Here is a 24112-nt window from a genome sequence, read left to right on the forward strand (position 1 = left end):
TACCCTCCTCACCACAAACCCCTCCCCAGTTTGTAGATATATCAAGTTAAGGCCCAGAGAAGTTAAATATATGGCAGGGTTGTCCAGCAAAATGGCAGAGCAAAGATGGATGTCTGGGAGGCCTTAGTTTAGTACCAGTTAGTCTCTACTGTGTCCAAGAGTTGGTTTTTTCTTTCTTGCCTTTCATACCAAACAAGTCCCCATTCTAATGCTCCTGTGGATTCATTCTGCTGCCTTCCACTGATATTAACTGAACACCTGCTCTGTGAGAGCATCCTAGCCAGCACTGGACACCAACAACTGATACAGGGGCTGCCCTGTGGAGCGCGAACTGTGATGGTGACAAAATGAAAGCAAATATTTATACCCACACAATTAAGTCATAATCATGGTGTGAAGGCCAAGGCCAAGGTACTGAGACCCCATAGACGGGGGCTTTGATCTCATATGGGGAGTCTAGAAAAGCAGCCCTAATGAAGTGATATTTGTCCTGAGACTCTGTGGGTGGGGGTCCAGGGTGAAGAGAGCTTCCAGCAGCAGGAATGATTCCCTCAAATCCATGAACAAAGGAGGACTTACTGAGGAGCAGAAGAGGGGCCAGTGTGGCTGAAGCAGAGTTGGGGGAGGAGCAGAAGGAGGCAGACCTGGATGAGATGTGACCCCGGACACACAAGGCTGTGTACAGAAAATAACGAGAGGTCTTTGAAAGAGTTTAGCCTGGAGAATAACTGATGAAATGTGCACTTTTAAAGCACTTGCAATACGGGAGACCCAGGTTCGATCCCTGAGTCAGGAAGATCCACTGGAGGAGGGCACAGCAACCCACTCCAGGATTCTCGCCTGGGAAATCCCATGGACAGAGGAGCCTGGTGGGCTACAGTCCATGGGGTCGCAAAGAGTCAGACAAGACCGAGCAACTAAGCACACAGCACTTTTAAAGATCACTCGTCTGCCCACAATGCAGGAGACCCAGGTTCAATCCCTGGGTCGGGAAGATCTCCTGGAGAAGGAAACGGCAACCCACTCCAGTATTCTTGCCTGGAAAATCCCATGGATGGAGGAACCTGGTAGGCTATAGTCAGTCTGTGGGGTCGCAAAGAGTTGGACACGACTGAGCGACTTCACTTAACCATGTATAAGGGAAGAAAGACTGATTTGTAGGATTACAGGTAGGAATGGAGATACTGATGGATTGAACTGGATTGGTGGCAGTAGAGATGGAGAGAAATAAATAGATTTATGGGATATTTAGGAGGCAAAATACATATATCTATTGATTGATTGTATGGCCAGGGGTGGGGAGCTGGTTTGGAATAAAAGATGACTAGTTCTGTACGGGATGTGCTGAATGTAAGACTTTGGTGTGAGGCATTCCAAGCAGATGGTTGTGCATGTGCTTTGGGGCTTGGAGCACAGGCTGGATGCTTCTTGTGGTCCAGCCTCTCGTCCAGCTGAGACAAGCTCCACACAGTTTCGGTCCATTTTCTCTGACCCTGGGTTATCTCTGAAGATTCTAATGCTGTGTTTCTATGGCTTTTCAGGATTCCAGCCAGGCAATTCCTCTGGTGGTAGAAAGCTGTATCCGGTTTATCAGCAGACACGGTAAGTAAGATTACAGCCTTTTTATTTGTGCAAAGTTGGGAAGAACTTCCAGGAATTCTTTGCAGAGTGAGAACAGGGACTGACTTCCCACCCTGACGTTCTCAGAAAAGGGGGAAAATCTTACTTGTTCACATAACGTTTGCTACCTCAGAATGGCCACACCTGAACACTGAGCGAAATGTATGTTTTTAACCGCCAGGTGTCTTAGCTACTAACACACTCCCTTTTCTAGCTTGAGAGTGAGTTTTAAGTCATAGCTCTCATGTGGGTAAGTCTAGCTGGCCCGACCTGGTCATGGTCGTTTTGCCTCACTCTCCATCTTTGCCTGTGTTATCTCCCTCTGCACTGCCTGGACCATTATGTCACATTGGCTTTCTGCAGCAGACTGCTTTGAAAACAAGCCCCTTTTAAACTGCTGCACTGACTCATGGTAATATTCAGTTGTTGTTCTGGTTTGGTCTTACCGGTTACGACATCTCCAGAGCTCAGTGACTCACTGCCCCTAAAGTTGTAGCTGACATTGGAGAGTCTACAGGGGCTGGCTCCTTCTCAACCTAAGTCAGGTCACGCTGTCTTCTGCTTGGACGAAGCTGAATCTCATAAACTCCATTCCTTACCATTTCCTAGGCTGGTTGGACAGGATTTAGGGAGAGAGAGGAATTACCAGAGAACCAGTCTTCCAAGTTTAAGAGTGTTTAGAAAGCACAGATATCTGAGTGAGCGCCATGAAGATTTCTAGGAACTGGGCATCAGAAGTTGTTTTCAGATGCTCTGCTGACTAGTTATAGGAACAGTAACAGAATGACCTTCTTGGAGCTAAGGAGGTATGTAGAGGATCACTTCTCTTAATTCAGAAGCTACCATTCTCTCTACCTTCCTCCCCTTCCTCTTTCCCAGTGAACTGGGAGCTTGCTTGGGTTTGTTTTTAGAGCAGTAATTATTTTAGCATGCTTATGACTTATCCTATTCTAATCAGCTACAGTTTTTTCATCATATCTCCTTTCACTAGAAGTAACACCATTATACAGAGATATTGAACAATCAGCAACTGTTTATCAAGCCAGTTTTATAATTAGGTGTTGAGTGTCTCATGTAATTCATTGACTACTGTACTGAGAGTGAAAAGCAGAATGGCTGTCTGGGTACAGGGTGACGGTAAGTGTAGTGGTTGCTTACACCTGTGTTCACATGGCCGGAAGCTGAGGCTCGTGACTGTTGCCCAGCATCACGGCAGAGTCCTATACTATGCATCAGTAGCCGAGAAAAGATCAGTCAGTTTCCTACTGAGTGTGCATCGCTTTTATACCATCAGAAAGTCAGAAGGTCGTAAGTCAAGGACCATCTGTATACTTATTGATTGCTCATTGTATTCCAAAATAAAGTTCCTGTCCTCATGAGCCTTTTGTATATCAGGGGTTGGTGAGTGTCATGAAGGAAAGTAAAACAAGGTGAGGAGGTGGAGAATGGAGTGGGGATACTGTTCTAGGCAGGTTGTTCAGGGAAACCCATGGGTCACCGAAAGTGAGACCTGAGCAGTTCTGAAGGAAGTGAGGGAGGGGCCGCGCGGGTATCTGGGGACGAGCATCCTGGGGAGAAGGAACACCGAAGGCAGAGGTCCTTGGCACATGCGAGCAAGCACACAGGATGCCAGTGAGGCTGGGGCAGCATGAGTGGAGAGGGGAGTGGCAGGAGATGAAGCCGGAGCCCAGACTCTTAGGGTTTAGCGGCTAAGGTAGCTGTCTAGGTTTTGTTCTAAGTGGGCTGGGAAGCTGTTGGAGAGTTAGGAACAGGGAATGATCTTTCTGAAGGATCACAGGCTGCTGTGTAGAGCTAAGACTATAGGAAGAACCAGGAGGCTGGTGCAGTAGGGAAGACATGGCGGCCACCTGCCCCAGGCGTCAACTGTGGAGCTGTTGACAAGTGATGGGTTCTGGGTGCTGTGGCATGAATGTACCTGTCCCTGCCCCCATACAGGCACAGTCCATGTGGAGGCCAGTCGTAGCACATTTCTGTGGTGAGGCTCTGGAGAACCAGGCATGCTCACGTGCTGCTGATGGGAATGAAAAACGGTACAACCCTTCTGAAGGGGGATTTGGCAGCATTGAACAAAACTACATATACACCAGTTTTCTGATCCAACAGTCCTTCTAGGAATTTACCATGAAGATATACCTCCAAATATGAAAATACATGTGCACAGGGTTACTTATTGCAGTATCATTTGTAATTGGAAAATATTAGAAACAACCTAAATACCATGCATAGATGAATAAAGGGTAAACTTGGTATATCTGACAGACAGAGTGCCTGAAGAACTATGAGCAGAGGTTCGTGACATTGTACAGGAGGCAGTGATCAGTACCATCCGCAAGAAAAAGAAATGCAAAAAGGCAAAATGGTTGTCTGAGGAGGCCTTACAAATAGCTGAGAAAAGAAGAGAAGCTAAAGGCAAAGGAGAGAAGGAAAGATACACCCATCTGAATGCAGAGTTCCAAGAATAGCAAGGAGAGATAAGAAAGCCTTCCTCAGCGATCAATGCAAAGAAATAGAGGAAAATAACAGAATGGGAAAGACTAGAGATCTCTTCAAGAAAATTGGAGATACCAAGGGAACATTTCATGCAAAGATGAGCACAGTAAAGGACAGAAATGGTATGGATCTAACAGAAGCAAAAGATATTAAGAAGAGGTGGCAAGAATACACAGAAGAACTGTACAAAAAAGATCTTCATGACCCAGATAACCACATTGGTGTGGCTACTCACCTAGAGCCAGACATTCTGGAATGCAAAGTCAAGTGGGCCTTAGGAAGCATCACTACAAACAAAGCTAGTGAAATTCCAGTTGAGCTATTTCAAATCCAAAAAGGTGATGCTGTTAAAGAGCTGCACTCAAAAAAAAAAAAAAAAAGCTGCACTCAATGTGCCAGCAAATTTGGAAAATGCAGCAGTGGCCACAGGACTGGAAAAGGTCAGTGTTCATTCCAATCCCAAAGAAAGGCAATACCAAAGAATGCTCAAATTACCGCACGATTGCACTCATTGCACACTCTAGCAAAGTAATGCTCAAAATTCTCCAAGCCAGGCTTCAACAGTACGCGAACCATGAACTTCCTGATATTCAAGTTGGATTTAGAAAAGGCAGAGGAACCAGAGATCAAATTGCCAACATCCGTTGGATCATCGAAAAAGCAAGAGAGTTCCAGAAAAACATCTACTTTTGCTTTATTGACTATGCCAAAGCCTTTGACTGTGTGGATCACAACAAACTGTGGAAAATTCTTAGAGATGAGAATACCAGATCACCTAACCTACCTCCTGAGAAATCTGTATGCAGATCAAGAAGCAACAGTTAGAACTGGACATGGAACAACAGACTGGTTCCAAATTGGAAAAGGAGTACGTCAAGGCTATATATTGTCACCCTGCTTATTTAACTTATATGCAGAGTACATCATGAGAAACACTGGGCTGGATGTAGCACAAGCTGGAATCAAGATTGCCGGGAGAAATATCAATAACCTCAGATATGCAGATGACGCCACCCTTATGGCAGAAAGTGAAGAAGAACTAAAGAGCCTCTTGATGAAAGTGAAAGAGGAGAGTGAAAAAGTTGGCTTAAAGCTCAATATTCAGAAAACTAAAATCATGGCATCTGGTCCCATCACTTCATGGCAACTAGATGGGGAAAGAGTGGAAACAGTGGCAGACTTTATTTTTTTTGAGCTCCAAAATCACTGTAGATGATGACTGCAGCCATGAAATTAACAGACACTTGCTCCTTGGAAGAAAAGTTATGACGAACTAAACAGCATATTAAAAAGCAGAGACATTACTTTGCCAACAAAGATCCATCTAGTCAAGGCTATGGTTTTTCCAGTAGTCATGTATGGATGTGAGAGTTGGACTATAAAGAAAGCTGAGTGCTGAAGAATTGATGCTTTTGAACTATGGTGTTGGAGAAGACTCTTGATAGTCCCTTGGACTTCAAGACGATCTAACCAGTCCATCCTAAAGGAAATCAGTCCTGGGTGTTCATTGGAAGGACTGATGTTGAAGCTGAAACTCCAATACTTTGGCCACCTGATGCGAAGAATCGACTCATTGGAAAAGACCCTGATGCTGGGAAAGACTGAAGGTGGGAGGAGAAGGTGGCGACAGAGTATGAGATGGTTGGATGGCATCACCGATGCGATGGACATGAGTTTGAGTAGACTCCGGGAGTTGGTAATGGACAGGGAGGCCTGGCGATCTGCAGTCCACGGGGTCACAAAGAGTCAGACACAACTGAGCGGCTGGACTGAACCGAACTGAACTGATGGTATATCCACACAGTGGGAAACTATGAAGCTATTTAAAAAAAAAAAAATGAGGAAGAGTTTCATGAAATGACCTGGAGAGATTGCCAGGATATATTGTCAAGTCGAAAAAAGCAAAGTGCAAAAGAGTATCTATAGCATGTTGTCTTTCATGTGAGAAAGAAGAGGGTATAAGAATATACATGGGCTTTCTCACTTCTGCAAGAAGAAATACAGGAAGGATGAATCCAAAAACTAATATTTAACGGATTATCTGCACAGATGGGTGGGAAAGGGTGGGAAAGGGTGAGAATGGGACATGGGATTGAAGTGACATGTCTCTGAATATTTCTTTTTGTGTAGTTTTGACTTTTAGAACTACATGGGTGTTTTCCGTACTCAAAAGGTAAACAAATATATTAAACAAGGATGTGGGTAAAACCCCAAATGGAATGCAAACAGTAACAAATAAACCTAACTGTGTTGCAAGTGAATAGCACTGAGGAGATGAGGAAAAAATAGTCTAATTATCTTTGACAGACAGGATTTTGATAAAAAGAACTGTAAACAAATAATGTACAGTAGTTGGTAATTTTTTTTAGGGTGGTGAGCTAGAGCTAGCAATTCTGAAGCCATTTTATAAGATGGAACAAATTCCCTGGCGGTCCAGTGACTAGGACTCCGTGCTTCCACTTCAGGGGCACAGGTTCAATCCCTGGTTGAGAAACTAAAATCCCAAAAGCCATACAGTGTGGCCAAAAAATAACTGTTGTTCAGAAAATTGAATTATTTCCTGATATATAAGGACTTATGGTGTTCCCGAACTCCCTAAACATGATGGGTAATATTTGTACATGTACATTTAATGGGGATAAGGTCGATAACTTTTGTTAGCCCCAAAAACGTCTGTGGTCTACCAATTGCCAAAATTTGCACAGCCTTACTATCTTCATGTTCCCTGGGAGGTGCTAGTGAGCTTCCCTGGAGGCTCAGTGATAAAGAATCTGCCTGCCAATGCAGGAGACGTGGGTTCAGTGCCTGGGCTGGGAAGATCCCCTGGAGGAGATCATGGCAACCCACTCCTGTATTCTTGCCTGGAAAATCCCATGGACAGAGGAGCCTGGCAGGCTATGGTCCATGGGTCGGAAAAGGGTCGGAACAACTCAGTGACTAAACAGCATCAACTATATTCTGCGTGCGTGCATGCTAAGTCACTTCAGTCATGCCAACTCTTTGCGACCCCCTGGACTGTAGCCCACCAGGCTCCTCTGTCCATGGGATTCTCCAGGCAAGATTACAGGAGTAGGTTGCCATGCCCTCCTCCAGGGGATCTTCCCAGCCCAGGTATCGAATCTGCATCTCTTATGTCTCCTGCAATTGCCAGGTGGGTTCTTTACCACTAATGCCACCTGAGAAGCCCACATTCGTTCTAGTCCCCATTATACAGATGGGAAAACTGAGGCTCGCCTATAAGTGGTGGGTCAGGTGATCCAGGAAGACTTAAGGGAAGGGATGTGAGGAACAATTGAGACTCGCTCAGTATGGAAAAACCCCACCATTTTCATGAGGAAGGGAGCAGAGTCACATGAGCAGAAGCTGGTGTTGTAGCAATCATCTTGAGACTTCTCTAGGAGAGCAACTCTTGGCAACAGCTGGATCTAGCTCAAAATGGAAGGTTTTGTGCTGTTTCCAAATAACTTAGCGAAGTCTGATTGGCTTTATGCTTTTATGTTAGTCAGTACTAAGGAAAAAGGAGAATGGTCATGCAGGTGTCAGCTGAGGGATGTGAGGTCTTACCTGCATTATCATAAAAAGCCAGTTGCTTTTCCCCTTCTCCTTCTGGAAACCCACCATTTGTTAATGTTCCTACTTTCAGAATCATCATCTAAAGATTCTGTCTGTTGAGCAGGAACACACACTGGCCCTTCTAAAGCCTGGGTTCTCAAGGGGAAATGGAAACCAGACTGAAAGGGACCTCAGTGTGTCTCAGGCCTGCTGCCTGATTTTCAGCAAGCTTTCCCATGATTTCTTCTTGCCCTGGGCTTGTGCACCAAGTTGGCATGTCCTTGATGTCTAATCTATCAAAACGTGCCGAGATGATCCTCTGTCAGCAAGCTCTGCCAGTGACATTGAGCAGCCTGGTCCCTGAGATGACAGTGCCTTATATTTCACTGTGGTTTTGACAAGTCACTGAGTATGTGACCGTTTCTGTTGGAAACTTACTGTTCATGTTCTGTGTCTGCACAGCAGTATCTGTTCCTCCCCATTGGTAACCACTGTAATACGGTGCTGTTACTTCGGGGTCCTGACATGGCCTGCCATTCTGATTCTGTGAGGGATAGTCTAGAAAGTCCCCTAGAGTAACGGACAACTTCAGTCCTATTACAAGCGAGATAATTCAATTCCCTGTGCTTACTTCTTACTGTTGCTTCAGTTGGATTCAGAATTCAGTCCTGGCCTGTGTGGTTTACTTCAAAGTAGATAGAATTCATTCACCCTCCCTCATCAAGAGGGGAGTCCCAAAATAGTGGGCAAAGTGTAACATTATTCTCTTTTGCTTTCCAAAAAAGGTGTTTGAGATTGGGAAGTTTCAGTAGATCATGCAGTGAGAGCAGGACTTTAACAAAGTGCCCAGGATTGAGCCGCAGGGCTCCTGAGAAAACTGGACAGAGCTGATAGGAGGAAAGACGCCAGTTCAGTGCAGCCCCAGGGCTCTTGCTTCCTGGTCCACCCCTCGAGTTCTGAGTTGCCTGTGTGGGGCTCTCTATGAGCCATGCCCATAGTCAGCTGACAGATGAGATCCCCCCTCTGCACTTTCACTCCAGTAGGCCCCACAAGCCCGGTGTTAAGGAATGAGTACTTGATTGCAGCCAGAAGGCCTAGTTTTACGTCCTGACTCTGGTTCCTATCATCTGTATAGCCTCAGGCAGGTCATCTCTTATCAGTCCTTGCTGCTAGAAAATGGGCTTCCTGGTAACCCCTGCCTTCTGTGCCTGTAAGCGCATAAGTGATCACCACACACGTTACTTTTCCGTGGTTAGTTTTACTCCAACAAACTTCAAAAAGACACAGTGTTGGTGCACGTCATTCTAGCGTGGTCTTCAGGCATGCTGCCTTTAGCGTCAGGCTGCATGAAGGACCAGTAGCTGGCACAGCACCTGTGAAGCTCACTGTGGGCTGATCGCTGTTTTACTTTTTTTACTTATCTGGTTTACAACAGTGTTACTTTCAGGGGTACAGTTATAGAGACTTATATCTGTTCTTTTTCGGACTTTTTTCCCTTGTAGGTTATCACAGCATATTGAGTAGAGTGCCCTATGCTGCATAGCAGGTCCTTGTTGACTGCCTCTAATGTATATATGTTCCCAGCCTCCTGATTTACCCCTCCCCCACCTTCCCCTTTGGTGACCATAGATTTGTTTTTGAAGTCTGTTGAATCTCTTTCTGTTTTATAGATAAGTTCATTTGTATCCATTTTTTAGACTCCACATGTAAGTGGTAACATGATAATTGTCCTTTTCTGTCCGAGTTAACTTAGTATGATAACCTCTAGGTCTATCCATGTTGCTGCATTATCCGTGTTGCTGTAGTATTATTTCATTCTTTTTATGGCTGAGTAATGTTCCATTGTGTATATATACCACATCTTCTTTATCCATTCCTCTGTTGATGGACATTTAAGTTGCTTCAGTGTCTTGGCTGTTGTAAATAGTGCTGCAATGAACATTAGGGTGCATGTATCTTTTTGAATTATGTTTTTTTGGGGATTTATGTCCAGGAGTGGGATTGCTGGATCATATGGTAGTTCTATTTGCAGTTTTTTAAGGAAACTACACACTGTTCTCCATTGTGGCTGTGCCAATATATGTCCTCCCTTTTTCATAAGTAGTGAGAGCACTGTCGCCTAGAACAGCTGAACCATGTTAGGACAGCTGAGGTACTAATCATGATCTCACACCTCGGGAAACTCTGATCGTGTCTAATGGCTTGCCTGCCATGCTCCTGGATCACATCCCTCATCCTGGGGGATAAGGAGGTGACAGAAATCACCTCTCTACTTTGTGGGGGAAACAGAGAGGCAAAGGCTGGAAGAGGAACCTGCTTCATAGACTTGGTCAGAATCAGAAATGGCATAGACAACTCTTTTTTAAGTCTCTGACTCGGTGCTCTCTTTCGGCCAATGCCTCACATTCATTGCAGTGACCTTTCCACCATCCCTGTATAGGCTTTCTCCTCTGGCCTGAAGAAGAGAGACAGGATGCTTAAATACATGCCGGCTGGGGGAAACAGACACTCACCTAAGCTTGGCGCTGTGGCTGTGAATTTGCTTTTTTGTCTCCTTGATCACTGCTCCCTGTCTTTCTAGGGCTCCAGCATGAAGGAATTTTCCGGGTGTCAGGATCCCAGGTGGAAGTGAATGACATCAAAAATGCCTTTGAGAGAGGTGAGGAAACAGCCTTAAAGATAAGGCCAGACATTTGCCAGTCCCCTGGGTTAGTGGCTCCACCCTTTCTTCCCAGACAGGCACCCAGAGTCAGCAAGCCAGCGTGCCTCCCCCTTCAGCCCAGCCTCTTCCCTCTGTAGACATCCTCCCCACCCCGCCCCCCCAGATATGCAGGGAGATGCCAGGGATGTCCCAGTTTCCCCCTTCCCAGCCCCTCTCTTCCCGTCTCTCTCCTGCGGACAGTCCACCCATTCCCAAGAAGCTAACTGTGATATCTGCGCAGTTTGCGGCTCTATCTGGAATCCTTGGTGTCAGGGCAAACATGCCTGTTCATGTAGCCCATTTATTATCTTGTGGGCTCTTAAGGTAGTGGGCAAGCTTTGGCAATTTCCATGCCTGTAATGGATATATATAGTTTCAATTTGAGGTTGGTCCTACCATTAAATCTAATTATGTCTGATAGGAAATTTTCCACGGGGAGCGCCAGCATGTTTGTTCTCTTGCAAGTAGGTGTGCTAGTTGCAGGCCAAGAAGGAGGAGAGCCAGTCAGAGGGGCTGGCCTCCCTGGCCCCGTCTCCCTCCCCTCGGGGCTCAGGCCCGGCCTGCTTTCATGATGCTTAGGAGAAAGCTGGTTGCCGTGTCCCTTCCCTGGCCCACAGGGAACGCCCCTGAGCTAGTCTGGCACACGCAGACTCACGTAATGGTCGCCTCTGCCCCTGCTCTGACCCCAGGGCCCCTGAGCCTGAGCAGCCCTTGCTTTCTCTAGTCCCCGGTTGCCCTGCTCACGGCCCCCGTGCTGAGCGGAGAGCTGATGGATTTCAGTGAAGACTTGAATAGGGCACTCCTTCCCTACCAGCTCTGCTTCATCCTGCGTGTTTTTACCCCTCTCACTCTCTCTTTCCTTTTTGGGGGGTTTCTCACCCTCAGGAGAGGACCCCCTGGCTGGGGACCAGAATGACCACGACATGGACTCCATAGCCGGCGTCCTGAAGCTGTACTTCCGGGGGCTGGAACACCCGCTCTTCCCCAAGGACATCTTCCACGACCTGATGGCCTGCGTCAGTAAGTACCCTGACCGCAAGCTCACTTCTGGGCCGGAGCAACAGAGAAATTTCCAGGTTTACAGTAATTTTTTTCATTTCCCTCTGTGAAATTTCCTTCCTTGTTGTAGGAGAGGAAAAAGAGTGACTTTTCAGGAAGAATCTGGACCGCAAGTCAGAACTCCTGGTTTTTCTCTCTGATTCACTTTAAACTGCTTTGTTTTGCTGGGCTTTGTCTCTCTTAATATGTTCATATAGAAAATACAGTCCTTTTCAGCTCTTAGAAGCTTATATGTTAGTACTTGTGCTTTTCATGATACAGAGGGAGAATACACATGTTACAAATATCTCTTGCTTGTTGCTTTTATCTGTGAGATGTGTTAATATGTATTCTTCTAGAAATTCATGCCCTCTGCACATTTAAAAGTACTGATATGATATTTTCTCAGAGAGAGAGAGAGTCTCTACTTGATCTTTAGATAAAACAGATATCTTAAAGTTTGTCTGCCTCTTACTCTAAAATTTTGGGCTTGAAAAGCTACTCCTGGCCATTTATTATACTGGAACACCCTCTCATTTGTTGTCCATGGAAATCTGGATTAATATTAGGTCATTCTGGGAGCAGACTCCATTGAGATAATGGTTCCAGAGGCTGGAGGAGGCAGTTCCTTTGAAATGAAGAAAAGTTTTCCCCCCAGATCAATGAAGGTCTTCATACCCACCCCCCAACCCCTCCACCCCCAGTTTCCAGTTTGATTTAGCACATCCTCTGAGAGCTCAGGAAGCTAGCTCCCTTGTTTTGTTGATTTACCCACTGTTTGTGGCTGTCCTGGTGGACCTGAGTTCTGTGAGTGACCAAGTAGATGCACCCCTCACGTCTTCACGTCTCCTTCCAGGACGGGGCCTGGGTGGAGTGTGCTAAGAGGATGGGGGTTGCCAGGATAGTACAGGGTACCTTGAGGTGTGCCCCTGATCCAGTGTCTCCTACTTTGTTTTCACGGAAAGGCTCTCATAGCAAATGACAATATCCACATGGCACAGTGTGAATGTGGGAAAGCAGGCCCCGGGGAGGTCCGGGCCTTGGGCCACACCTGGAGTCAGGAAAGCGCTCTGGTTTTCTCCCAGTATCACTGCTTGCCCGGGGGCCTGCCAGTTCTTGCCTCTGGTCACATCCTGCCATCCCCACTACAGATAAGAGAGTGGGGAAGATAAGCCAGACTTGTCCAGGGGCTGAGGGGTGCATGTGTGGAGCAGGCAGGATGGGACCCACGCAGACCTCCCACGCAGGCCCTCCAAGGCTGGGGGACAGTCACAGCCGTTTCTGGGCAGCTCCCTGTTTTGGTGTTGTAATAAGGGGGTGGCAGATGCTGTGGGGAATTTGCCCAACCCTTCTGTGCCCAAGGACCAGACATCTTAAGTCCTGCCCCAGTGAAGGGTCTGGAGCCCCATTGCCAAAGCCCCACCACAAGGAGCCCCTCATGCAGGCCCAGTCTGTGTGGGCTGGAACCGGCCGCTCCCTGTTGTACATGCTGCGAGTCAGGGCCTCCTGACCACTGGTCCCTGGGCTCCCAGTGGAGGGTAACACGTGGCTTTCTTCTTTCAGCAATGGACAGCCTGCAGGAGCGAGCTCTGCACATCCGGAAGGTCCTCCTGGCCCTCCCCAAAACCACTCTGATTGTCATGAGATACCTCTTTGCCTTCCTCAATCAGTGAGTAGACTTCCCTGGGAGCAGCTGCTCGGTCTCGGCTTCGCCCAGTGAAAGTTTTTGTGGGACCTAAGTTGATCCCTCCAGACCAACAAATACTTATTGCACACCTACTACATGCTGGGCATGGTTTTAAGATGTAAAAGTACATTGTAAAATAGAGACAGAAGCCTAGGTATCATTTGGCTCCTGTTCTAGCAGAGGACACAGACAATAACAGACACATGAGGTAGTGATAGATGCTTAGAAGAAAAATAAAGAAATGCAAGTGAAGGGTCAGGGCAGGGATGACAGAGGGGAGCCGGCACAGAGGAGTCAGCAAAGGCCTCTCTGGGGAGACGATGTATGAGCAGTAGCCTCAGTGAAGGGAAGGAGGGAGCCAGGGTCAAGGTCATCAGGCTCCGAAAGTCATGGCAACTGTGGGTTTGGATTTGAAGAGGCCGTTGGAGAGTTTTAAGTGGAAGAGTGTTGTGATCTGATTTTCTAATTTATTTTTAAATGCTGCTTTGTGGAGAAGTTACTGTGCAGTCTCATACCAGGGAGGGAAGGGTGGAGGGTTGGGGGGAGGGTCAGGTTTGGGATCTATTTGGAGCACAGCCTGTACAGGACCTGCTGATGGGTGGGATGTAGAAAGAGAGAAATTCTGAACTTCTGTCATGAGCAGTAGTGCCATTTGTGGGGAAGACAAGACATGGAGGAAGGAATCAGGACCAGGTGCTAATACTGTGGATATGTTAACTGGAGGCACCTACTGGCCCCCAGGTAGGGAATCTAAGTAGGCAGGCGCCTCCCCCAGGCACCTCTGTCTTTACCCATTGGTTTCATCGCAGCCCCTCCACCAGCTGGGCCAGAGTGTATAAGTGAGCAACTTGAGGGCCAGATAAGGCCCATAGGTGTGTTCCCATTAAATCCACTGTGTCTTGAAAGCATTGAAGCATTTAAATATTGGGAGATTTTACACTTAAAAAAATCTGGATTTCTGGCTTCTCTTGAAAAAATCATTAGATCCGGCAGTACGGATCTGACAGCCGTGTGGCTGCAGTTTCCTGTGGAGTAAGGGTTGCTGCCTGGATGTAGTCCAGGGACCGCAGTTCACCAGTCCCGTTTCTCCCGATGCCCCCCAGTGCTGAGGATGAATTCCGTTGCAGTTATCATCTCTCTGGCTTTATGCCTTTTCATATAGTGGGAAAACATTTCTCTAGGCCTTTAAATCTATTTTTAACAAAAAAAGGCGGGGAGGGGCATGAAACTTAGACCAAGGGTGTTTTAGCTCTTATTTCTTTGTGAAAATGAAGACTCTTCCTAGTGGGTTAGTCTCTGCTTCAGTGGAATACATGTTCACAGGCCATCTCAGGAGCCTCAGCCTGCCTACAGACTAGGGTCAGCCTGACCTTGAGGCCCCCGGGCCAGTGGCCCCTGCCAGAGACCTTTGTGGGGCCCCTGCCCCATGCTCAGCCCTGCTGCCAGCCGCAGCCCGCTGCCTCCACACAGCCGTGTCCACACCGTTCACTGCTGGGCCCTGACTCAGCACCGCCACTGCCTGTAGTCGAGAGCGCCTCATGACTCACACAGGGGTTCACAGGCCGCCTGTTTCAGGCAGACAGAAATAGAAGCTCTAGTAATGACTCTGCAGCCCGTCAGTCTCCTCGGGGCCACCAGGCCACCCTCGTCTCCCCTTGTGGACTGACACCTGCCCTCAGAGAGCCTGGGCTGCTCCCCAGAGCAAGAAGCCGGGTGGTCGTGGGGAAGCAGGCAGGGGGCGGGCAGGGTGTGGGGTGACTCCGTGTGTGAGCACAATGCGCCCACTCTCTTCCCCGCATTTTCTTCCTGCTAGGTGGAGGGGTGGGGGAAACAGCAGAGTAAGCATCATGAGAGCAGGAGAAGGTGGCCACTGCTGAAGGAAATGTGGAAAACTGTACCAGCTCAACTGATGACGTTTGCTGTGTTTAACTTCTCTTCATGGTTAAAAAAAGATCACTTGCTCATCAAAGTACTTCGTTGAAAAGATGCAACGTTAATACCACAGTATTTCCTAAAATGATAAATGGAGTGCGGGACACAGCTGATAGAAAAGACCGTCTGCCTGCCTGAGAAGGTGGCGGGTGACAAGGCCAGAGTTGGCAGGTAGTTCCCCAGGGAGACTCTGCCTGGGCCCCGACTGTTAGGACCGCACTCCTTTGCTGGATGTGTCCTGAGGACGCGTGTACTTTATTTCTGGCTGTGGTGTTTTTGGGGATTGTACAGTCCTCTAGCTGAAGGAACTCTCAGAATTGAGACAGATAGGTAGATATACAGACAGACAGACAGACAGACAGATAGGTGTGAAACTCCTTGCACAGTACACCAGTGCCATGTGGACTTGACCTGGTTCCACATACTTCTGTGTAGCTAGTGTCCAGTCCACTGTATGAACCTTGAGTACACGTCTGTCCAGTAGGCCTTGTTAATGATTAACATTACACTTTTTTAGCATCTACATTGACTATCAATTACTGTGTAACAAATTGCCCTAACATTTAACAGCTTCAAACAATAGGCATTTATTATTTGGTCCCAGTTTCTGTGGGTTGGGAATCTAGGTGCAGCTTAGCTGGGGGCCTCTGGCTACAGGTTTCATGAGGTTGCAATGAGGATGGGGGCAGGGCTGCAGTTTCTTCTGAAGGCTCGACTGGGAAAGGATCCTCTTCCAAGTTCTCTCACGCAGCGTTGGCAGGACTCGGTTCCTTGCAGGTTGTTGGACTAAGGGCCTCCTTTTCCAGCTAGCTGTTGTCTGGAGGCCTCCATCAGTTCTTCGTCTCATGGCCTCACCTTCAGAGCTGTTAGGGACGTGGCAGCTGGCTTCGCTCCAAGCAAGCGAGAGGTCGTCCAGGACAGCAGCCAGTCTCTGTAACCTAATCTCAGAAGTGACAGCCCATCCCTTCTGCCATGCTCCATTCACTAGCGTTGGCTCACTAAACCCAGCCCACACACAGGGGGAGAACTCCACAGGCTGTGAGTGCCAGCAGCAGGGACCATGGGGCTCATTTTAGAGGCCCCAGCCTCAGCAGCTGTACCCCCCAGTGGGGTTTTGCCCCAAAACAAACTGCAGGTAACTCCCCCCTCTGCTGCTGACTCTGCTGCTTTCCTTTTGAAAGCTGATTTCTTCTTTCTTTTAGTCTCTTGCTAATCAACTCACATCCACAGACCAGCTGCAGCAGCATCACTGGGGAGATTTTTTTTTTTAAGTGGCTCAGTCATGTCCGACTCTTTGTGACCCCAAGGACTATACAGTCCATGGAATTCTCCAGGCCAGAATACTGGCGTGGGTAGCCGTTCCCTTCTCCAGGGGATCTTCCTAACCCAGGGATCGAACCCAGGTCTCCCCTCGTAGCAGACTGTTTCTTTACCAGCTGAGCCACCAGGGAAGCCCAAAAATACCGGAGTGGGTAGCCGTTCCCTTCTCCAGGGGATCTTCCCAACCCAGGAATTGAACCGGGGTCTCGTGTATTGCGGGCGCATTCTTTACCAGCTGAGCTATGAGGGGGAGATTGTGAGAAATGCAGACTCTCAGCCCCTCCTGCACCCCAGCCCAGGGCCTCTGAATCAGAATCTGTATTTTGACAGAATCCCCTGGTGAGTCATAGGCACGTGAAAGTCCGAGAAGCATCATTCTACATCCTCAAATATTACTCCATAATCTGGAAAAGGGAATTAACGGCGCTTCTCTCATTGTTAAGGTGCCTCAGCTGCTCTCCAGAAAAGCTGAGTCTTCCTCTAAACTTCAGCATCTCAAGGGCCTCCCGGTTTGGAAAGATTCTGTCTGTGCTGCTCTCCTGACTTTCACAGGAAGTGTTTTAACCTCTGTATGCAAACAGACAAGTAGAATTGTGACTGGATTGTCTTGGAGGTTCACAGATACTCATGTGTTTATTCACTTATTTATTTAACATGTATTAATTAATCATATACTGTGTGCCAGGCCCTGTTTTAGTTGCTGGCTATCTAAGATTGCATCAAACAGTCAAAGTATCTGCCCTCCTGGAGCCTATGTAGCACATAGAATTGGAGGAAGACAGAAAAAACTAATAACACATGTCAGATGTCAGGGGATAAGGGCCGTGGAGAAAAGCTAGCAAGTTAGAGGACTGGAAAGTGTGAGGGGTGGGTGTGAGGGTTTGCTGTCTAATGTGCAGTGGTCAGGGCCACCTCACTGAGCAGGTGACAGTGGGCGGTGCAATAGGAGGAGGACCGAGAGAGAACGGGGTCCCAGGAGCCACATAACATGCTTCAGGGAGGGTAAGATGATGCGACGACAGTTCAGCAGAGGAGAGGACTGAGAGGTGACTTAGTCGCATGGTGTCACTGGTGATCTTGACGTGTGCTGTCTGGAAGAGGGGGAAATTCTGATGGTGTCAGTTCAGGCAAGAAGGGACGCTAACCATGGATAAAACGTGGTGGATCCTGCAGCGGGATGGTATTCAGCTAAATGCTACTTAATTTTAAATAGGTTAAAGTAGTAACGTTTCTGTTGTGTATATTTGACCACGATAAAGGGAGAGGGGGAGAGAGTAGGTGTGCGAGTCTGCTGGGACTGCCGTAACAGAATGCTACAGACTGAGGGGCTCAAACAGCAGAAGTTTGCTTCCTCACAGTTTTGGAGCCTGGCAGTCCAAGGTCAAGGTGCCAGCAAGGTTGGTTTCCGGGGAGGCCGCTCTCCTTGGCGTGTGGACGGCCACGGCGTGATGTCCTCACATGGCCTCTCTTCTGAGCACGATGGGAGAGAGAACTCGGGTCTCTTTTCCTCTTCTCATAAGGATACCAGTCCTGTAGGTTTTGGGCCCACCCTTATGGCTTCATTTAACCCATATTATCTCCTTCAAGGCCCCATCCCTAAATGCAGTCATCTTGGGGCTTAGGGCTTCAACAAATGAATGGGGGAGAGGGGACACAATTCAGTCCATAACAGCAGAGGTAAAGAAGAAGCAGAGGCAACAGATACAGACAACTCTCAAATAATTTTATGATAGAGGAAAGAGAACGGGACAGTAATTCAGTGTGTATAAGGGGTTAAGAGAGAATTTTGTTTTTAAGATGCACATTTGTATGCTAGTGGGGATGAGCCCCATAGGGAAGAACTGATGGTGGAGGAGAGAGCAAGGGAATTTCTGGAGTGACATTCTTAAGGAGGGGAAAGAGGATGGGATTCACTGCATAGGGAGAGAGGCAGGTCAGTTAACAGACAAGGGAGCATGGAAGCTGGGGACAGGTGGCCTTACAGGCAAGGGCAGCGAGGGAATGCCTTTGAATGGCCATCGGAAAGAGTCAGCCGTGATTCCCTTCCACTTCTCATTGCTTAAGGAGCCTTTTGGGGAAGTCTGTTAAATCACGGGTTTATAGATTCTTAGGGGCATTTTGCCTGGGGCTGTGGTGAATACAGTTTCTCTTCATCCCTTTCAAAACCTGAAATCCATTCTGATGCCTAATATCTTACCCAGAGTCCGTTGGTTATTGCCAAATCAAACCCCCAGGGCCTGTGAAGTTGAAGGTTTTTAAGTGAAATATCATATGTTTAAAACAGTCAGTTCAAAGCTTCTTGCTCTCCCTGAGGATTTAAGTTTCGGTTTGAGGATGCAGAGCCCTCAGCTTGTTAGATAATGCCTGTCAGGAGAAGAAGACAGTGGACTCCTGTAAACCAATTACTGCCAAACTTCAGCGACCTCGCTCTCCCTTCCCTGACTGGAATTGCAGATCCTATGTCAACAAGCAAACTGGGCTTGAAAATTACAGAAAATATTTCTTAAACACCTCCTGTGTGCCAGGCACAGTGCTAAGTGCTTTACACATATTACTTCATTTAATCTTCACAACAGCCCATCATGGAAACATGTAATTGCCCCAATTTATGATGATAAGATTAGGGAACTAGGAAAAAACTATGGTAAGCAACAGACCTAATACTCAAAACCAGATGTGCTTGATTCTAAAGTTATGGGATGTTTTGTGTTTCTTTGTAAATGTAATCAGAGAGACAAATTTGCATCATTTAAAAGAAAAAAGTCCAGAGAAGTGCATGATAAAAAACAAGCTTCCCACACCAATCCTGATTTTCTCATTGCCCCCAAAAAGCTTCTGTTCCTGATCACTACAGTGGACATTTTGAAGGTGCTCAAAAGAAGATGAGCTTAAATCAATTAGGAGAGTTCACTCCTGTTATGGATAGAAACTAAAGAAAATAAGTACAGCTCTTAGAGGACATGGCATGTATAGAAGTCGATGGTGGTGGTTTAGTCGCTAAGTCGTGTCCAATTCTTGTGACCCCATGAACTGTAGCCCGCCAGGCTCCTCTGTCCATGGGATTCTCCAGGCAAGAATACTGGAGTGGGTTGCCATTTCCTTCTCCAGGGGATCTTCCTGATTTTAAAAAAAAAAAAAATTTAAGAAAGAAGGAGCTGTTACCATCATTATCCATTTTAGATATTTCTTTTAAAAATAAAAATCAAGTGTTTTAAGTCTCACACTAGGTGTACCACCTTCATAGTCTTCAAGGATTACTAGCACTATTGTATTATATACAAAATTGTGTGCATTTGTTATGTGCTCGTGTGTGAATTTCTCTGGGTAAGAATCCTTAGTTTTTGTCAAATTCTTCAAGAAGCCTCTGTTCCTCAGGTAGTTAAGAACTATGGCTTTACCCCCAAAACTTAGGTGTTCCAATTGTAGATTGGAAAAGAAAGAAGGATCTTGGTCTGTATTTTAATGGAAGTAAGAAATGGACCTGGATCCATAAGAAGTAGACCTCAGACCACAAAGACATGTCCTCTCCAACCCTTAGAGCCCCTGGAACTACAAGGAGATCCAGTCAGTCCATCCTAAAGGAAATCAGTCCTGAATATTCATTGGAAGGACTGATGTTGGAGCTGAAACTGCAATACTTTGGCCACCTGATGCGAAGAACCAACTCATTGGAAAAGACCCTGATGCTGGGAAAGACTGAAGGCAGGAGAAGGGGAAGACAGAGGATGAGATGGTTGGATGGCATCACCAAGTTGATGCACATGGGTTTGAGTAGGCTCCAGGAGTTGGTGATGGACAGGGAAGCCTGGCGTGCTGCAGTCCATGGGGTCGCAAAGAGTTGGACACGACTGAGCGACTGAACTGAACTGAACTGAACTCCAACCCTGGTCATTGTAGCCACCTAGGAGCTGAGGCACCCTTTTCTTACAAGACAGGAAAAGACATCTCATCAGTCACAGAACTTAGACTAGGACCCTCAGGCCTAGCGTTTATTTCACTTTAGCCACCAGGCTTCCCAGAAACTACTGGTTTTCTTTCAAAACATTGTCAGATCACACTAGAGAAGCAGGGCCTTCCTCCTCCTGGTCCCTCTGTGAGGCAAGGAACCCGTCAGCCTGGGATGGGCCACAATTCTAGTCTCGTGGCACCTCAAGCCTCTGCTGTCCCTGCTGAGGTTCCCATGCTAGTTATGTCTCCTGTCTCTCTCAAGTTTTTATTTGTCCAAGAAGTAGATTTGGAAACTTCTGCCAGCCTTTTCTGAATCTCTGCTCGCTTTTAACTTAGGAACCAGGGAAGGATTATAAAATTAAATTTTTAAAACTTTCTGTGATGCAGTCCAGCTGCTGAGATCCATCACCTCACCCATCCCAGGCCTCCCTGCCTTTGACCAGGTCCTAGAGAACAGTGGTCCTCTGCCACAGCCGTTGTTTGTCGCTGTCCCCACTGCATTCTCACACCTCCATGTTTTGCAGTGATGCTCTGAGGGAGTGAGGCCATGTCTGAATCTTCAGTGAAGGAGAGAAACTTCGAGTTAGAGAGAGACCAGCTTGGTAGTTTGAGTCTGAATGCTGGTTACACTGGAAGTAAACTGTCCATTTCTGAAGAACAGCTACTCAGATGAAGACGGCTAAGTCCCAGGCCTCTGGTTCAACACCAGGACTTTGGTATCCTCTCAAGATCCATCAGAAGCTGGTGCTGATGCCCACAAGGGAGGCAGAGCCCCTGAGCAGAACTCCATGTTTGCAGACTGCTGGGGTGGGGGCACATCCAGAGTAGCCCAGCCTTCAGTGTCTGGACATGCATAGACCAGTGGGGACTCATCACTGAAGGGCTTGGGTCCCTGGCCAGGGTTGGAGGTGTGGCTGGAGCAGCTGCTGGTTGAAAAGAGGGAGTTCCTAGAAGACGGTACCCAATAATGACGTCAGACTGCACCAAGGGAAGCCTGTGCAGAAGCTGAGCTGCATACAGACCTTTTCCTGAATAAATCCTGAATGTACAGTAGAGGAGGATATTCTGAAAATGCAAAACAAGTGCATTAGCTGTTCTGGAAAGGAATTCATGGACTTGATGGAATATAAGAGCTAATTGGTTGGCTATTTATTAAAATAAATCTAGAGCTTAGAATGGAATATCCCTAATAATTTGATTGTTTTGCTATTTAAGAAGGTGCATGATGCACAGCGCCTGACCATGTCTTTATCAGGGCAGCCCAAGGGGCTCCGTCTGCTCTGGCCAGCTTAGTGAGCTGGTCTGTGGAAGCGCATCCCACTCCGCAGAGCAGTGTGTCCTCGAGGCAGAGTGGATTTGGTGGGTAAAGTCCCGGGTGGGAGTAGAAACTGGGGGACAAGTAGGATTTGAACCAGGAGCTGGAGAAAGGGGAAGGGTAGACCTGCAGAGAGGGGCTTTCCTTGTCTCCTGAGAGCCTGTCCCGGTGGTTGTTCCCCTCTCGCCCCGCTAACTTTCTAGAAGGGCTCTGGTACCCAGAAAAGCAGGTGGCTGTGTGTGGCACGTCTGTTCTTGCTCCCGGCAGCACCTCCTGTGATTGTGTTTCCTGGGCATTCATGCGAGTGCGTTTCAGCTTTCACCCTTCTCCTTCTGCAGTTTATCACAGTTCAGTGAAGAGAACATGATGGACCCCTACAACCTCGCCATCTGCTTCGGGCCCTCGCTGATGTCGGTGCCTGAGGGCCACGACCAGGTGTCCTGCCAAGCGCACGTGAACGAGCTGATCAAAACCATCATCATCCAACACGAGAATGTCTTCCCCAGCCCCCGGGAGCTGGAGGGCCCCATCTACAGCAGAGGAGGGAGCACGGAGGATTACTGGTAGGGGCTTGGGCTGGGGGAGGGGCGGTGTCACCCGCACCCACTGGCCTGGGCGCCAGATGGCCCAGCGAGGCCGACGGATGCACCCCACTCCTCCCCACCTCCCCCCTGCAGCGTGTCAGGCCACCGGGACCCGGAGTGCTGTCAGCCAAGACCCACTTGACCCAAACCGCGGAGCAAGTACCACTTTAGGCTGCCTCCCTTCTTCACGTGTGCTGAGTGGCGAGGGACCATTCTGAAAGATGTAATAACAATAGCAGGAACATTAATAATCTCCAGAAAAGGAAATTTAATCCGGTTGTACACAGAACTGCTGCTCATCAGACAGCAGTCTCAAGCTCCTGCTCTAGGCTGGCTGTTGTGGGAGGAACAGTCCTGCGTCCAGGGAATTCCTCTCTGATTGGGGAGAGTGCAGATAGGAGACGTAATTTGCTGACTGTGAGTTTATACAGTGCTAATTTAGTAATGATCGCAGACATTTGTGACGAGAAAAGGGGTGAGGTCCCTTTGTGGCAGGTTAGGCCCAGTTTCCCTCTAAAGCAGATTTGTTGTGAGTTTGCCTGGAAACCGAGGTATAAAAGGAATCCTTCGGGCGTATCTTTACTAGTCCCTTCCATTAGACAAATAACAAATCACCATTTCCATTTTGCAGATTAAGTCACTGCAATCTGGAGGCCACTGCGGCGGTGGGGGTCCAACCCTGACTGCTTGACTCAGTGCAGAGTGCCACTCACTGCCCCCCAGTGCCCCTGCATGCCACTTACAGGTCATTTTCTCACTAAACGCAAAGACAGCTGCCCAGTATCCCTCACTGCCTCCTCCCCCTCCCCTTCGCTTCTTCCCCTAAACAGTGGTTCAGCCTGGGCTGAAAGCATAGGCCAGCCCCAGTTGGATTCCATCTGAATTCAACATCTGGAACCAATTCAACCAGCCCCATTGCTAGTGACTGAGGTCGGGGGACAGGGGAGGCAGCTCACTTTATTAGAGGCCAGTCAGTCTGTGCTTCTCCCCGGCGCTCACAGAAGGAGCCTCCAGCCCAAGGAGTGGGGAGAGTGCCAGCCGTACGTCTGCAAACATAAAAAGGCCACTGTCGCAGGGCTTGGTCTTGACTGTCCTGCAGATCCTGGCCTCTGGGGCTGAGCTGGAGAAACCTGGGCTCTCCAGCTCGGAGACAGAGCTTCTGGTCACTCGCAGATGGCTTGGTGGGGACCGGGGAGGCGGTTCAGGTCTCAGCCTACTGGCTGGTGGGCTCCAGGGAGCTGTCCTTGTGTATGTGACTTGGAGAGTTGATCTCCCTCGCCTGAGTGTTGAAACGCTGTGGAGTGGTGCTCCCGATTCCTGCCTCACCTCCCTGCTCACGTATCACGCTGTGACAGGCTCTGGACCGCTTCCAGGGCACAGAGCCCTCCACCCACCGTCCACTCCCCAGTCCCCGCCCAGCCCGGCAGGGGTGGCACAGCGGGCATAGATGGGAGGGCGCCTGCCTCCCGGGTCTGACATTTGTGGGCAGCCGCTGGGGAAACCACAGCATTTGTCAGGGGCTGTTACTCCCACAGACTGGGTGGCAGGCCAGAGGCACCCCAGGTTCAAGAGTGGATGACGCCGGGAAGGAGCCGCTGTCTGACCACTGGCTTCCCAGCCACTCAGAAGGCTCCAGCCTCTGCATCTGAAGAGAGAGAAGTGCCCGTGAAGCGAGCTGAGATGGACGCAGGGACCCTGGAGCTGGGCCGGGAGACAGGGCAACCAGGGAAGGGGGGGGCCAGGCCCCTGGGCCTCCTGCCACCCCAGCATCATGCTTACCAACCCTGAAACCGGAACCCAGCTTCCCGGGATCGCCCGCAGTGTGGCATGCTGGGCTGCTGTTGAGACTGCAGGTGTTTGCAAGGCTGAGGTGAATGGAGCAGGAGAAGCATAGCATTTAGGGC

The 24112-nt window shown here is 48.3% G+C and overlaps 1 protein-coding gene across 5 annotated transcripts in view; it reads left to right on the forward strand.

Annotated features, from left to right (window-relative positions):
* The window catches only part of SRGAP2 (SLIT-ROBO Rho GTPase activating protein 2), a 249214-nt gene that overhangs the window by 210252 nt on the left and 14850 nt on the right, over positions 1–24112 (forward strand). For all 5 annotated transcript variants that reach the window (XM_061159935.1, XM_061159937.1, XM_061159936.1 and 2 more), the window contains exons 14-18: positions 1542–1602; positions 10265–10342; positions 11270–11404; positions 12986–13091; positions 21963–22187. In XM_061159935.1, the coding sequence (XP_061015918.1) occupies positions 1542–1602; positions 10265–10342; positions 11270–11404; positions 12986–13091; positions 21963–22187 (605 nt within the window). The remainder of the gene's footprint in view (positions 1–1541; positions 1603–10264; positions 10343–11269; positions 11405–12985; positions 13092–21962; positions 22188–24112) is intronic.

Source organism: Dama dama, chromosome 14 (genome assembly GCF_033118175.1).
Source record: "Dama dama isolate Ldn47 chromosome 14, ASM3311817v1, whole genome shotgun sequence".
NCBI classification, from domain to species: domain Eukaryota; kingdom Metazoa; phylum Chordata; class Mammalia; order Artiodactyla; family Cervidae; genus Dama; species Dama dama.